This window comes from Vollenhovia emeryi, unplaced genomic scaffold (genome assembly GCF_000949405.1).
Source record: "Vollenhovia emeryi isolate VEMERY1.0 unplaced genomic scaffold, V.emery_V1.0 DF939145.1, whole genome shotgun sequence".
Taxonomy (NCBI): Eukaryota; Metazoa; Arthropoda; class Insecta; order Hymenoptera; family Formicidae; genus Vollenhovia; species Vollenhovia emeryi.
The window spans coordinates 3,567,169-3,582,207 of NW_011967221.1; the positions used below are offsets into that span (position 1 = coordinate 3,567,169).

Below are 15,039 nucleotides of genomic sequence, written 5' to 3' on the forward strand. Positions count from 1 at the left end.
TTCTAATATTATCGTGCTGTTTCATTTGACTATGAAAATCGCCATTTTCCAACCTAGGAGAATCATAATTGAGTTGTTGGTCAAAAATTAAATTGCTATTAATAGGATCTAAAGATGCTACAGAATATTTGGGAATTTGCTGTAAAGATTTGTGATCTTTTTTTATTCTGATGTTCTTCGTGTTGCTGATTGCATCCTGTTTTGATCTTCTATCGTCCGTTGTAACAAAATAATCAGTGAAACTTCTAGGATGCACCTTTGAACAGGTGTGCTCCTCAATTGAGAAAGGATTATTTCTCGAATTTTTATTATCTTCATTTATTGATGGGATCAATTTATTATTATTCCTGTTTCTTATGGATTCCTTGAAAGATCTTCTATTACTCGTTGTTAAAAGGCCATCATTCAAACTTCTATCAAATCTTTTTGGGGAATTTTGCTCTCTTTTCAGAGAAATATTCTTCTCTGCATTTTTCTCTAAAAAATTTTTATCTCGATTTACTAACATAATTAATTGACATTTTTTATTGTGCAGTTTTTGTCTTTTCTCAAGGCACACTTTGTAATCCTTTTCTGCGAACTCGTCACTTCTCGTCTTGTATTCTTCTTTAGGTTTGCATAGAGTATGCCTAATTGAGCGTCTAATATCTTTAGGGCTTTCTTTACTTTTTATAAAGGCAACTTGCTCTTCTTCATAAATATGATGATTTTCAATGGTTTTGCCGTTCCTTTCGTCTAATTCATAATTTCCTCTAACTAACTTTCTTTCTAAGACTCCTTCTTCTTGCTTAAAAAAGGCTTTCGGACAGTTTTTCAAGTTATCGGCATCTTTTTCATTCAACCAAATTATATTTCTTTTCAAAAAGCCGTCTTTTGTATCTTCATACGTAATTTCCTGACTACTTTTCAGAATGTCAGCCTCTTCTTGTTTTAACCTGCTCATACATCTTTCAGAAAAGTCTCTTTTTTCCTTTTTAAAAAGAACTTTCTGACACCCCTTAAAAATTTCATCTTTGTCCTTGTTCGATCTAATTACAGTTGCTTGCACTAAATCATCTTCCTTCTCCTTTTCAAGGCTTTCTTGATTATCCCCTTTATTCACTTTGATCATATCTCTTTTTGCATTTCTTCGCATCGAAACGTCTACTTCTCTTTCTTCAAAAAAACTCTCCTGATTACAACTTAAAGGCTTACTTTTTACGTCGTTCGCTTTAATCAGATTGCTCTCTGAGATTTTCTCCTCCTCCTCCTCGAAGACAATCTCCTCGCTGTTCTTCACAATTTCCCTGTTTACTGCTTCTGGCAGTTGTTCCAGCTCGTCGTTTTCCATTACCTGAATGGCATCGAAATCAAACATCTTTGATTGATCATTGCTTGTGGCATGAGGCTCGTATAAAATACAATTTGAACATTTGCAGATATTTGGCCAACAATATTCATCTTCCGTGCTGTTATGACTCTTTGTGCAGTCCAAGGGCGTCAAAGACAATTGTAGATATTGATGGTTGGTCGGATGACAATTGCATTCATATTCTCCCCTCATTAAACGATCCTCGTCGATTAGAACACCTGAAATACAATCTGCAACTTAGGGACTCGTCAGTTTTAATCAATGATCGAGATTGTTTGTCAGTTAATATTGTTATTTATATTTATCCTTATCATGCTAAAGACAGTTTCCCAGAAAACCCAAAATGAAGCGATCCAACATTTTATATACAATAACCCAGGAAAAAATTAAAAAAAACACTAAAACAAACTATTTACATATGTACATATTGTATCGTATATTACCTTGTTTCGTATTTTCTGGATTAAAGTATATAATTAGTAAATGAAACAGGAGAGCCCTTTATACACCAAAAGAAGTTCTAGGACCAAAATACAGGATCATTAAGGACATAACTTTACAGTTCAACATTTTTTATTCCGTTTGTACAATACACATAGACTACGCATTAAAAATTGAGACAAAAATACTGCATTTGAAAAAATCGAATATCATTCAATCTCACTACACTTACAATTAACATTCGTGATAGACGATTTAGTGGTTTTGCATTCTATACTTTTTTTCTTTAGTCTTTTTATTTTTGCAGTTTTTATACGAGTTTATAAACTCAAAATATCTGACAAAACTTTATTGCTCTTGGGTAACTTTTAGCACAATTGCTTTTTATTTACGTTCTATCGTATGATACAAAGTCAATAAGTCACTAGCATACGTCATATGGAAATAAAGATTGAAAAGGTAAAATGAGTTAAATTCTAATGTATCAATCTTCATTTGCTTCGTGCTTATTATATTTCAGTTTAAGTAGTAATATGCGTATGTCATAATAAATAACGTGCTGTATGTTATAATAAATAAATTATCAATGCGATTTTAATAGAATCTCAATTTACAATGCATCGTCGCTATAGCATTTAAATAGACAATCACAACCAAGCTCAATAAAAATTACAAAAGATTTGGGTAGTTTGTTCTTGTTTCCCAATCTGGAAATGTAATTTGAGTTTTATAAATACGCCATAAAGATCATCGTACCTTAGTTATCTAATTTATTGCATCGGTTATCTAACGTATAGTTAGGATGTGATTCGTTCCTTCAGAATTTCAATCTCAGCTCAAATCTTTCAAATACACGTGTTATCAAAATTATTCTAATTCATTTATCTCATTTATTGCTGATTTTTCTCTAGTTATATACAATAATATATAATCAAGGTACATCTTTTATTCCTTCCCTATGAAATACGAGAAAAATTATCTAAATTTTCGTAAGAAACGAGAAATGTTGTTTCTTCATCATTCAGCTTTTCGTTTTTGGTTTATTTCTACGTTTCTCGTCGCTCTTTAGTTTATTCCAACGTTTTCTAGCCAAGATAAATTACACTCCAGGACAATCGTCGATAGACGGAATGTCAATATGTAGTTTGGACGGTTTCTGAGAAGAACGATCTTGATGGATGAGGAAACCTGTGCTGTCGGCTTGAGGGAGCATGTTGAGCACAATTGGGGCATTCTTCGACTCGCTAGGAATTTTCTTGAGGCTTCCATCTGTGGTACAGCCAGTACCAGATGGTCAGACAAACACAATAATGAACAATATGCGAAAACTAAAGAGAATTATCAATCTCAGTAAGCAAACTACCCGCGATATGACAACTGATTGGCAGCAGATTTACTCAGATATTGCAACAGATCCAGCATCGTCTGTATCTGCATAAAAAGAAACTCGTGTTTTGTCGAACAGATTATCAGTAGAAACCGAACAGAATCTGTTCGTTTCGTAAATATTGAAATACAATGCATAATTTTAATAATTGTGGCCGATTCGACTCATTTTCTGTGGTCAATTATTATATTCTATTAACAAATTCTGTTAGCATATTCTATTTGTAGATTTTTATTAATTAATTTTTCGTTTATTATTGTAAAAGTCGTAAAATAATTAAGATTTTTCTATTCAGTTTACTAGATCTGTTTGCCTATAAGCTTGTGTCAATAATTGTGTCAATAATTATCAAACGTTCTGTATTTCTGCTGGCATTCTGTCAACAAAATTTGTAGCAGACACTTGAATTGGCTATTCGGGAATAGGCTGGAATTTGCTTGCGATCCATTCATACTAAGCGTTAACATGCTGGCAATTGGCACATTTAATAGCTTTTTGCAACAATTATGAGACTTGGAAGCTTCTGAATAAAGAAAGAGAAATTATGTATATATTTAATAACATGCAATAATATTAATTTTTTATCCGCGGGATTAGTACTCTCCATTAAAATTAGGTCAGTTTAAAAACGTTTATGCGTATACGCGCACGCGCGTGTATGTAATATAAGATTTTAATTTGATTGTAGATAGCTTTATTAAAATCTAAAGACTAGGTTTGGTTATTAACATAGCTGTTACGAGGAGGAAATACAAATTCTTCAATATTGAGTTTCAGATAATTGTAAGTGAACACTGTGATACATCGTTTTATAACATTATACACCAACGATTATACACCTGTTCCAATTAACAAATGTACATAGAAAAAGTATCTCAGATTAGACAAACATTTTGATGCGGTTTCGATTAGTTGTAATACGGGGAAATATTAATTGTAATATAAATACATAATGTAGATAAGATTTGTTTTGTTATCAGTATCTCGATAACCGCAGAGAATTCGATCTCCATTGATATGATATTTCGCCAGAAATTAGCTCCAAATTCCATGAATGAAATTTGTATTTCCTCTTACGTCTATCTTAACTTTTGATTTGCAGTAACCTTATTTACAATTTTTATACGCCACAATTTAATAATTACAATTGCAAGAAATATTTTGAAACAAATGCATGGAAAAACTGAGATGAATTTAGTATTTTGGATATACTTCATGTTTATTTAATAAAGAATCGAGAGGCTTAGACAGTTAGTTCACGGGAGAGAAATTGATCAAGTGGTCACGTACCAGTTCCATGACGAAGTTCATCCTGCGCCTTATAAAATTCCGCGAGTTCCCTGCCGGAGCACAGTGGGGTGTCAACCTGAGTGGTGCTATTAAACAGCGAATAGTCCACCTCGTAACCTTGTCGTTCCTTCGAGTAGCTTACCATGGGGTCGAAACGATGGCCCCATAGGACCTCCTGTGGGAGATAACTGGACCTGGCCTGAGTAGTTTGTCCGGTGGACTCGACAGTGCCTTCTAAGATTAGAACGACTTCGAAACGTTCAGTCAACATGTCCTCGGCGGACATATTGTAGAAAGGCGAGGACTCGTTGATTCGGTGGATGATGGTGGACGGCCAGATGAAAAACAAATCGCCGTTCTCACCGTCGGTACCTACCACCAGTTCATGCTGGTGTTGAGACAGAATTTCACCCTCCTTGGTTGTTTTGCTGCGAATCATTTGTGCGCGCACACTCGCGCTGATTATGTGACTCTTCCTCATATCGCCCACCCGGAACATAAGACAGAGCTCACCGTCCCGTTGACAGATGACGGCATTTCGCGAAAATAATAGTGTCTGGGTACGCTGTTTTGGCCTGGTCATTTTGGCAAATACGATGCCCACCTGCAATTAATTTCTTTTAAATTAAATTTCATTTTTCACAACCCCCCCTCTCTCTCTCTCTCTCTTTTACATTTCAATCGCAACAATATTTAACATATTCTCCGAACACACTCACCATGAAAGCTTGGATCATGACGCCAGCGATACTTTGAAGGCACATAATAAATATGGCCTCGGGGCATTCTTCGGTAGTAGAACGGCTGCCATATCCGATAGTGTGTTGGGTTTCGATACTAAAGAGGAAGCAGCTGGTGAAGCTGAAAATGTTGTAGACACACGGGGTCCAGTTGTTCTCCACTTGAAAAGGTGGCAAATGCTGTTCTTCAAAGTCTCCGTGGGTGAAGGCTATTAGCCACCAAATCACCGCGAAACTTAGCCAGGATAAGATAAAACTCAGGATAAAACATATCAGCGTCCAACGCCACTGTGTGTCCACTAGCGTTGTGAAGATGTCCTGCAAAAAACGCAGCGATCGCCGGGATATGCGCGATTGCAGCACATTGCAATCGCCATTCTTCAGGACGGCACGACGACGCAACTTCCGCGTCGGTCCAGCCCGGTATCGACTCCTGAAATATAGATACGATTTTCGTTAAAGTATGTTGAAGCAAATCATTATTTAATAGTTTACATTTGATTGTTTGAATATTAGAAGATCGTTTCTTTCAACAATTTAATTATTTAACATTTATTTATTTAAGAAGATCAATTAGGGTTTGATAATTTCGGCTATCGGATTTGAATATTAATTGAATATTAAGATATTTGTATATTAATACCTAATTTAAAATTGCTGATGCTAATGAGCTTAAAAACTATTCCATTAAAGAAATTTATTGCGAAAAATAACTACATAATCCACAAATTAATACTGGACAGACAATCCACTCGATAACATATAAAACGTCAAATTTATTTTCTTTAGATCACACACATATATCAATCATTATTTACATCTACTTTATTTAATTTTATCTAACTTTTTAAAAATTATATATAGCATATTGTTCTCTTAAAAATGAAACAAGTAAAAAAATTTATACAACCAGATGAAAGATTTAATAACATCTTTGTGGGGTATTTTTAATAAGTATTTGTAATATCACTGTAATATCAATTAGCAATAATATGAAATTTTCGATTAATTGTGAGTCACAATGTCGTTCTTCAAGAGAAGATTGGCTAAACTATAATATTATAGATTAGATTGTTCGATACTATGACATTACAAGGTGTAGTATCAGAGAGGCAATCATAAGCATGTAGATCTGATAAAAATGACTCTATAAGTTTAATAAACTTTTTGTACGACGTGTCACTGCGAAGATATCCGATTTTCAAAGTTAAGATTTGAAATTATAGTTTTGCATACTGTTCTCCAGCTGCTGATAGCTTGTAATAATTGTGGTCGTATTAAAATTAGATGAAATACTTTGGTTGTTTGTGCAACAATAATTACATTTTACTTTCAATCATCCATTTAATATATATTTTTCTTTGTCCCTCCGTCTTTACTTACCGCGGATATCTGCGCATTGTTCGTCATCATTCTTGCACTTTGACATAATGAATCCAAAGCGTAAGTTGTAAAATGTTTCGGAGTAAAGGCTCTGATATGCCACGTTATCGTACTTTCGAGTTATTTGCTATACGCAGACCACACTTCATCCAACACAACACTTTCTAATTGCATTTAAGTGCGTCATCACGTTAGGTTTCGACATAATAATTTGTGTATTAATCTTGATATAATAAATACATTTAACGTTTATATAAAATAAATTATATATTTTATATAACTGCTAAATTTTATTTAACGCCAGCAGATCCCATGTATAACATATCGTGACCTCGATGTCCATGAATCACTTGTATACACATTAGCGTATAATGGACAAATACTATGACTGGAGATTCGCTATTGTTTATACGAGATATCACTGTTAGCGATTCGACACCGCAGAGAAGACTCTCTCGAGAGAGCCAGATCTCCCTTTACTGTCATATACAAAAAGGAAGTCGCCATTTTAACTTTGAACGATAACCGCGCAGCTGTTATCTACCAATTTACTTATTGCTGCCACGCGTTAATCAATTGCCGCGAGTCAGTGACGGCATTCTTCACTTCCGCCGTCTCCTCCGGATCGATGATTCCGATCAGCTGATCGTACATATTACACTTTTGATTTCTATACTTTGTTTTAATTTATAAATTCTCTCCGCATTATTAATAAATGTTAATTAGGCAAATTACTCAATTACTGGATTAATTCGGAATAGTTCCGATATAAAGATGTAATTATTTTATTTAGTTTCCTGTTTTGAAATCTACGGGATGTAATGCATAGTGATATATTTTAGAACATTTATTTTAAAAAAATGCTCACAATACTTATTTATCAAAAGTCATTGTCAAAGATAAAGAAAATAATTTATAACATATTTACGTCAGTTGGCTCCGGAATAATCTAAACTTATCTGATGATTTACGGGATGAAATTCCGCTATTCTAACATCTCATCTTTTTTATGGGCCGTTTATCCGCGCGACCTCGAGCAATCTGTCATTAAGATACCGTTGTGGATCTCTAATCCTCTTATCAAGCATCACAAGATTCTGATAAGAATAGCAGTTGATGAATAGACAAATATTAGCCATTTCTGGAATACTGCTTGTGCAAAATCTAAAATATTTCGCAAAGCAAAAAAATAATTCAGACAAATACCAGGGGCCAAATACACGAACATTTAATTAATATTTATCTTTCTGAAGAAGATTTAAACGATAACCAAAAAATTCATATTATACATATTATTATAATTATATAATTACATACCTTGGATATTTTAATACATATACATGTAAACATTCTATACGTTTATTATTTCATATCAGCTTAAATATTCTTATTTAGTTCTTTTTGAGTTTTCTACAAACAGGAACTATTCCTTATTTCATTTATTTGTAAATTAAAGAAAGATTTACAGTTTAATAAATATTAATATTGTAGAATTATATATAGATATAACGTTTACAGCACATTAAACAATTAATTTGCGCTCATACTTTTTGTATTTCTATTCCTGTCACATACATTTCTTGATAAATTAATTGACTGTAACATAATGCTGTTCTTCGATAATTTTTTTATCAGAATAATCACGATAAAATTCTTCTTACAAGTCTGTTTTGAAAGAGACCGATATTATCAATTGCTTCGTCACCATCATGTTGTTATTAGGAATGCAATTATTGTGCACTTTTTTATGCACTGCGCAATAATGATTATGAACAGTACTCATAGTGGTAGTATTGATTACTTAACGAAAAAAACTTCTTATTCATAAATAAATACATACATTTGCTTGCATACATATATAAAAAAGCACTTCTTATTTACCATTAAATTACTATAAACATTAAGAGGGAGCTTATAGACAAAATCTCCAAGTTCTTTTAGTTACTTCGGAAAGTGTTAATCAAATATAATATTTATTTATTAAAAAACTATTCACACATCTTCCAAATTCGCATCGGTATATTCTTATTACTTTCTTCTGTTTCTTTTTTATATACGAATATGATATTACGGTAGAAAAAATAGATATTGGAAATATCTTCGTTATTAATCAATTGCTGCTGATAATCGTAAACATTTTTAATAAAAAATTTCAATTTAAATTACAAAAAACATATTTTAATACCATATTTTTTACATACAAGTTGTAACTCTCATGGACAGATTGAAAGGGACATTAGATTGTCGAGAAAGAAAAAGAAAGAACTTAAAATAAATATATATAATAATTTTAATTGTTTATAAGAAGTTTACTTGTATCCATATGAACGGCTTTTTAATTGGTAAAGTTTATATTATGATCCCTCGCTTTTAAAACACGCAAATATAATGCAAGTGTACTGAAATATTTAAAGACAAATGTTGACATTTCTTATTTATCCGAACATATACTTTCATAGCAAAAAACTGCACTGCAAGCAACTTAGGTTGCATTAACCCAACAATATTGCTACTCATGATACTTTCATCATGAGTTTTGTAATTGACATATGAGATCACAAAGGAATCTGTATACTGTTTAAATGAAATAATGAAAAAAATTTTATACGTATTTCATTCGCCTTTACCTGCTGTATTTCAAGGAAGAGTACGGGTTTTTTGTCACTTGCACGATCATCGGCGTCGTCGGTGTGGTCGGTGATATTAGCTTTTGTTCTTCCCCGCAATCCAGCGATGGGGATTTGTCGCCCATCTTCAACACATTGCCATTCATCCCGCTCACTATAATGTACAATGCTAATCTCAATATCGAATGGATCCTTTAATAGTGAAACAGCTACGAACGTAGTCTGTTGGAGGTATTTTGAATAAATACTTCAATAGCATTCAACATTCGTGTATTCTTTCGTGTATCAAATATATTTATTTTATAAAAATTCAGAATTCTTTAAAATGTTTTACTCTTCGCTCTCAATTGTTATTTCTTCAATCGGATCTTAATCTAGAATTTTCTAACGTTCTAAAATTTGCTTTTGCATGTTTCTTTTCATTGAACTTCTTGTTCTCACAAAGACATTCAAGATAATCTACAGAGATCCATTCTTCATTGTTGATCGCTATTGCTAGCTTTCACTTCAATCAAAGATTCTTTAAATTAATCTTCTAATATAAAGACACATATGCAGAATTGTTGCTAACTAAATCTTCAACACTCGTGTACTTGTTTTTCTTTTCTTCAGATCTCCTTTCTGTGTACGTTTATGGTTTTCCAAAGTTAGAAGAATCGTTTTGAAATCTTAGAGATTTCTCTTCTTTAATCAGTTTTTTAATCTGTGGATATGCTTACGGAATTAACAATAAGATCTTCAGTCTTCGGTATTTTTCTATTAAACTTCTTCTCACCACGGAAGTACAAGCTCTCCGGATATTTACTCTTCACTCTTAACTTTCGTATTCAATTGTGATTTCTTCATCTGTCCAGTCTGCGATTTTTAATCAGTCTTATGATTTGCGATGCACTTATTTATAATGATGGGATGATTCGATGAGTTAGATAACACACGCTTCAATCGACTAAGACACATGTGTTGGTGGTAGATCTACCTCTGCAAGATAAACTGCTGCAAGCAGCTGGTCATCTACGATGTCTTATATATGTAGCACGCACTGACCATCGAGCACCATTTATCGGTCACTAACAAAACGCTATTTGTTCCTCCTATTCTCGCGAAGAAAAGGTGATCACTCGCGTCGATTACGTCACTCGTGCATGAACAAATGATCGGTTCTGCTTTTGGAAAATCCATAATTATCCAGCACACAAAAGTCACGATATAGTAATCACATGATGTAGATAATGATCACTTATTCTTTTATATGCAAGATAATTATATCACTCGTATAAACATCTTTTGATAATCGAATATTTGTAGAGTCACAAGAAAGCAATATAATTTATCTACAATAATGTTTTAGTTACTTGCAGTTTTTAACGTTGGAAATAGATTTGTGGAATCACATAACAAAAAGTGAAAAAACTGGTATAACAATGCTCGAATAGGATGTTATAAAAACAATTTGTAATATAAATTTCACACTTAGGAAACATCATATTAATGACAAATCTGTTCGTTTTAATTGCACTTTTTGTGTATCGTTGTTTCCTTTTCTTCTTTTCCCGTGATAATTAGTAGTCACATGATCAGTAATAGTCATATGATCCAGGCTGTCACACTATCCGTCACACTAGATATACAAGGTGGACTGAAATATCAGTATACAGGGTGATCGAAAGTCACTGAAGATTTAAATATTAATGCACACAGTAATTAACGAAGAGATATGTTTTAGTTTCTAATTTTTACTTATATCTATTCCCTCTTCTTCGAAAATGCAGACTAAAAATTATTATAAATATGTTTAAAACTTTGGCGATAACTTTGTGATTGCGCAGCGCATGACGAGGCAATTAAATTCATTAACTTCGTATTATTTACAAGTTAAAACTTGGAAAAATATCGCAATTATTAACTGTTATCGCAAAAAGTTCGAATCTAAATGAACGATCAAGGCTAATGAGGAGAGATGATGAAAACGACTTCACGATTCACGCGCGATTCTTGTTCGACTGACAGACTGACGTCGCGTACTTCTTATCGGCGTCTTGGCATCTTGTTATCAGGATCTGACTGGCTGCTGAAATTGCGCTGATCCATGCAAAACATGTCCAGACAAAACGCTATCTTTTACTTCCTAACCTTGTGAAATAACTTGTGAAGTTTTTTTTTGTCAACATGTTTTTAAAGCATTAGACCACAAGATATGTGAAAACAATTTATATAGATAAAAGAATGCAATAAAATTTTATTAATATTTACCGCAATAAACATCGCCGCACGTCTTATTTTTAGTGACCGAATTGGTATAAAGACCGTCACGGATTGTCCGGAGGTTTGAATTCTGGCTCGGATAATATTTTTCGCAATAAATTCTTTACAGTAATTTAAAAAATATGCTTTTTAGTATCAAAAGTTAAATCGATTATCTAAGTATGTGGATTTACTGTTCCAATAGAAAGCTGTGTTTTAAGGTCGACGAATAATCGGCACGCAATTTACTGCATTAAGAAAAGTATTATATACAAAATTCATACAGAAATCTTATTATTAGGCTACCAAGTTCCAATTCAATAAAAAATGACATCTTCTTTAATTAATTAAAAAAATGTTATTCTTCAAATAATTATTTTTCGAATTTGAACAATATTGTGGTCTCTTAGATCTTAAATATTTTGGTTCTAAAGACATCTCAGATTTAATTACAGTTTTCTCCTAATATTTGGCATATAAATTAATTAATTTCCATGATTTATGAATAATCAACTTTGTTACTTTGTAATTAATTATGTCTCTTATCTCAGTTTATGTCGTAAATTGTTATTGTTATCTAGTAAATTAATTTCTAGATTAATTTTATATTTAGAAATTTAAATTTAAATTTTTTTAAGCTTTATATTTATATAGTTATACATATAATAGAATTAAATATTTATTACTTTTTTATGTAAGATTCTTCTCTTATCTAAGGATTTTGAGTCGTGACCTAATTAATAAGATTTAGTGATAATAATGAGATAAAAAAGCAATTTTAAAAGGAACAAATATTTATTTTATCATAGAAAAAGAAAGGAAAAGAATTTATGTCTTATCAAATAATAACTTTAATTGTCACACAAACTGTAAACTTTGTAACCCAGCATTAAAACGACAAACAAATGCGAGACATTTGCACCAACCATCTCTTTCGTTTGGACCTCATACAAATGGTTTTTTTCGTTGAAAATCTTAATCTCTCTTGATCCATGATCAACACAATCTCGATCTATGTGAATTAAATGCGCAGAAAAGGACCGACACGCTTCATTCACGGCCGGATCAGATCTAACTAACCGTTATCACGTGACGATAACGAACCTTTCAATTAAATTAACGAGCAGCTCCGTTTAACAAAGGCTGCACAATTGATGGTCCCTCTTCCCTCTTTCCCTTTGTCGATCGCAAAATTGATCATAACTTCTTCAATAATTACGGAAACTTTTCTTTCAACAAGTATTATACACTTTTGATTCAATAAATATCCAAATAAAAATCCTGTATCCGTATTAAAACGATTTATTAATATTGACAAATTCGGAGATTTATACTAAAAGTTATATAACATTCATTACACATACATAGGGAGAATAATGAAAAAGAATTAAAAATCGATTAGAAATTGCCCACACGTAATCATATATTGTATAAACGTAATAATCGTACATAAAATATGATTATGTATGATTATATATTATATGGAATATTATATATCATAGTAGAAATTTTGCTAAACGTTTTTGTTAAAACAAAACAGTACAAATGTTATATTTCCAATTATTTTTTAGTTGTCTCAAATTTACGATTACCAGATAATAAATATTCCAAAAAACAGTCACGTATTGATGGTTCGTTGTCCGCTTGAGTTGTCAGCTTTCTTGCGAAAACAATTTTTATCATGTTCCAAATATTTGAAGGATTCAGATTTTATACCTACGCGCGTACGTGCACTCGCACATATGAACATGAGAAGTATAACTCCAGTCGAGCAACCTTCACGTGGCACACTTTGGATAACGTTAATGCCGACGATATTTGAAGATACATAAATCAGAAAATTAAAGGATTATTGGAATAAAAGATTTATATTTCACAAACATCTCGACATTAATTACAAGAATATGAAGATAAAAAAAAGGTCATTCGTATTTCAAAAACCTACCTAAGATCAAATTAATTGCATCGTTTCATGTCCCCTTAAAAAATTTTTACTTTGAATTTATTTTTATTTAAAATGTTTTTGTAAAGTTAATATTTTCGGTAAAACTAAATGAACTTTGTATAGTATGTTATACAGGGTGTTTATCAAAATAATACACATGATTTTTTAAACATTTGTGACTCAAAAAAATACTGTAACGAAAACCTTGATCGGTTTCACACACAACTTGCGATTAAAGAACATTTTTTTGATTGACAATTTTTTAAATAAAAATTTAAGGTACTTTATATAACATTTGTATTGTATTATACAAGAGAAAATAATACATAATAATTAATTTCTTTGCGACTGTAAAATACATATATGAAGGTAGACTCCATGGCTTAGTAAATTAAATAAGTTTCAACCACGGACTTCTATATATTATACTAGACCGTTAACTTCTAGTAAATTTGTATGACAGACGTGAAGCTGGCTCATTTTACACTTTCTGCATTTTTTAGCGGCAGCCATCTTTACTGTGGGCAAGAAATTCGTCTACGCGGTGTCTAGAAACTACGGACTTCTGTACTTAACATAAGTGGTACAGGGTTAAAATTTCTACATTTCGAAATGTGACACCTTGTATATGCACTTTTGCCCACACTAAAGATGGTGACGCGGCTTCACTGCCAACGTCTCAGTTAGCGGTCTAGTATAATATATAGAAGTCTGTGGTTTCAACAACGTACTATATATGTTTCGACAAACAAACATATTTAATAAAATTCTTTCTTTTTACAAAGAAACATAAATAAACATAAATAAAAGTCGTTCTCGTTCGTTTGATAAATTTTGTTTGTAACACCAAATGATAGCAAGGTTGGGTTCAGTCATTTCTAATAGGTAGAAGCAGAGACGGCTTTGCTACGACGACAAAATTCTTTTTCGCCATGTAAGAACCTTGCCTGTCAATGATAAAAGTAAATGTAATACATCAACGTATCGTCATAAATACGAGAATAAGCCCGTCACCATCAGGCACAATTAACGCGCAATTGATGTGTCGTCTATATTGCGTGTTAAATATGCATGCGCAAACAAGATTACCACGTGCGTTTACCCTTTACCTGCCATATTTCTTATGAATCGCCATTTATCAGATCCCATGCGCGACATTATTATCACAAAATTATACCTGCACGTTACATGTTAAACTAGGTACAGCGTAACGTCGCAAGGCTTTCATTCGTATGTTTTTTGTTTTAGAATAATTCGCCCATACGTCACAATTTTAACAACGCAATAATTATTTTTAACTTACAATAAAAGTAATGCTTAAATTTTCAGAGCGCGGCAGTAAATGCGAATTATGATTACTATTAGATACACATATAACAGAAAATGAGATCTTTTTATATAGAACGATACGCTTATACTTGGCGCGAGACTCTGCCGTGTCTCTTGATATAACTGTCTTTATTAAAGTTACATATCGTAAATTTAAAATTGAACTATATACAATTTAATCTAATTTTATGTTATTTTTCTCAAATGTTTAAGTGTGAATATAACAATAATAATATTAAATTACTGAGTGACTTTTTTAATATTTACACATCTTATTAAATTGGTATGTTGTCAACAACTCACGA

At 32.2% G+C, this 15,039-nt stretch overlaps 1 protein-coding gene across 1 annotated transcript in view; it reads right to left on the bottom strand.

The window, feature by feature from the left end:
- Positions 1-7,082, bottom strand: part of LOC105566439 — a 9,063-nt gene extending 1,981 nt beyond the window's left edge. The window contains exons 1-4 of the mRNA XM_012020442.1: positions 6,593-7,082; positions 5,189-5,642; positions 4,470-5,073; positions 6-1,569 (exon numbers count right to left, since the gene is read on the bottom strand). Of these exons, the coding sequence (XP_011875832.1) occupies positions 6-1,569; positions 4,470-5,073; positions 5,189-5,642; positions 6,593-6,609 (2,639 nt within the window). The 5' untranslated portion in view covers positions 6,610-7,082. The remainder of the gene's footprint in view (positions 1-5; positions 1,570-4,469; positions 5,074-5,188; positions 5,643-6,592) is intronic.
- Positions 7,083-15,039: the final 7,957 nt, after the last annotated feature.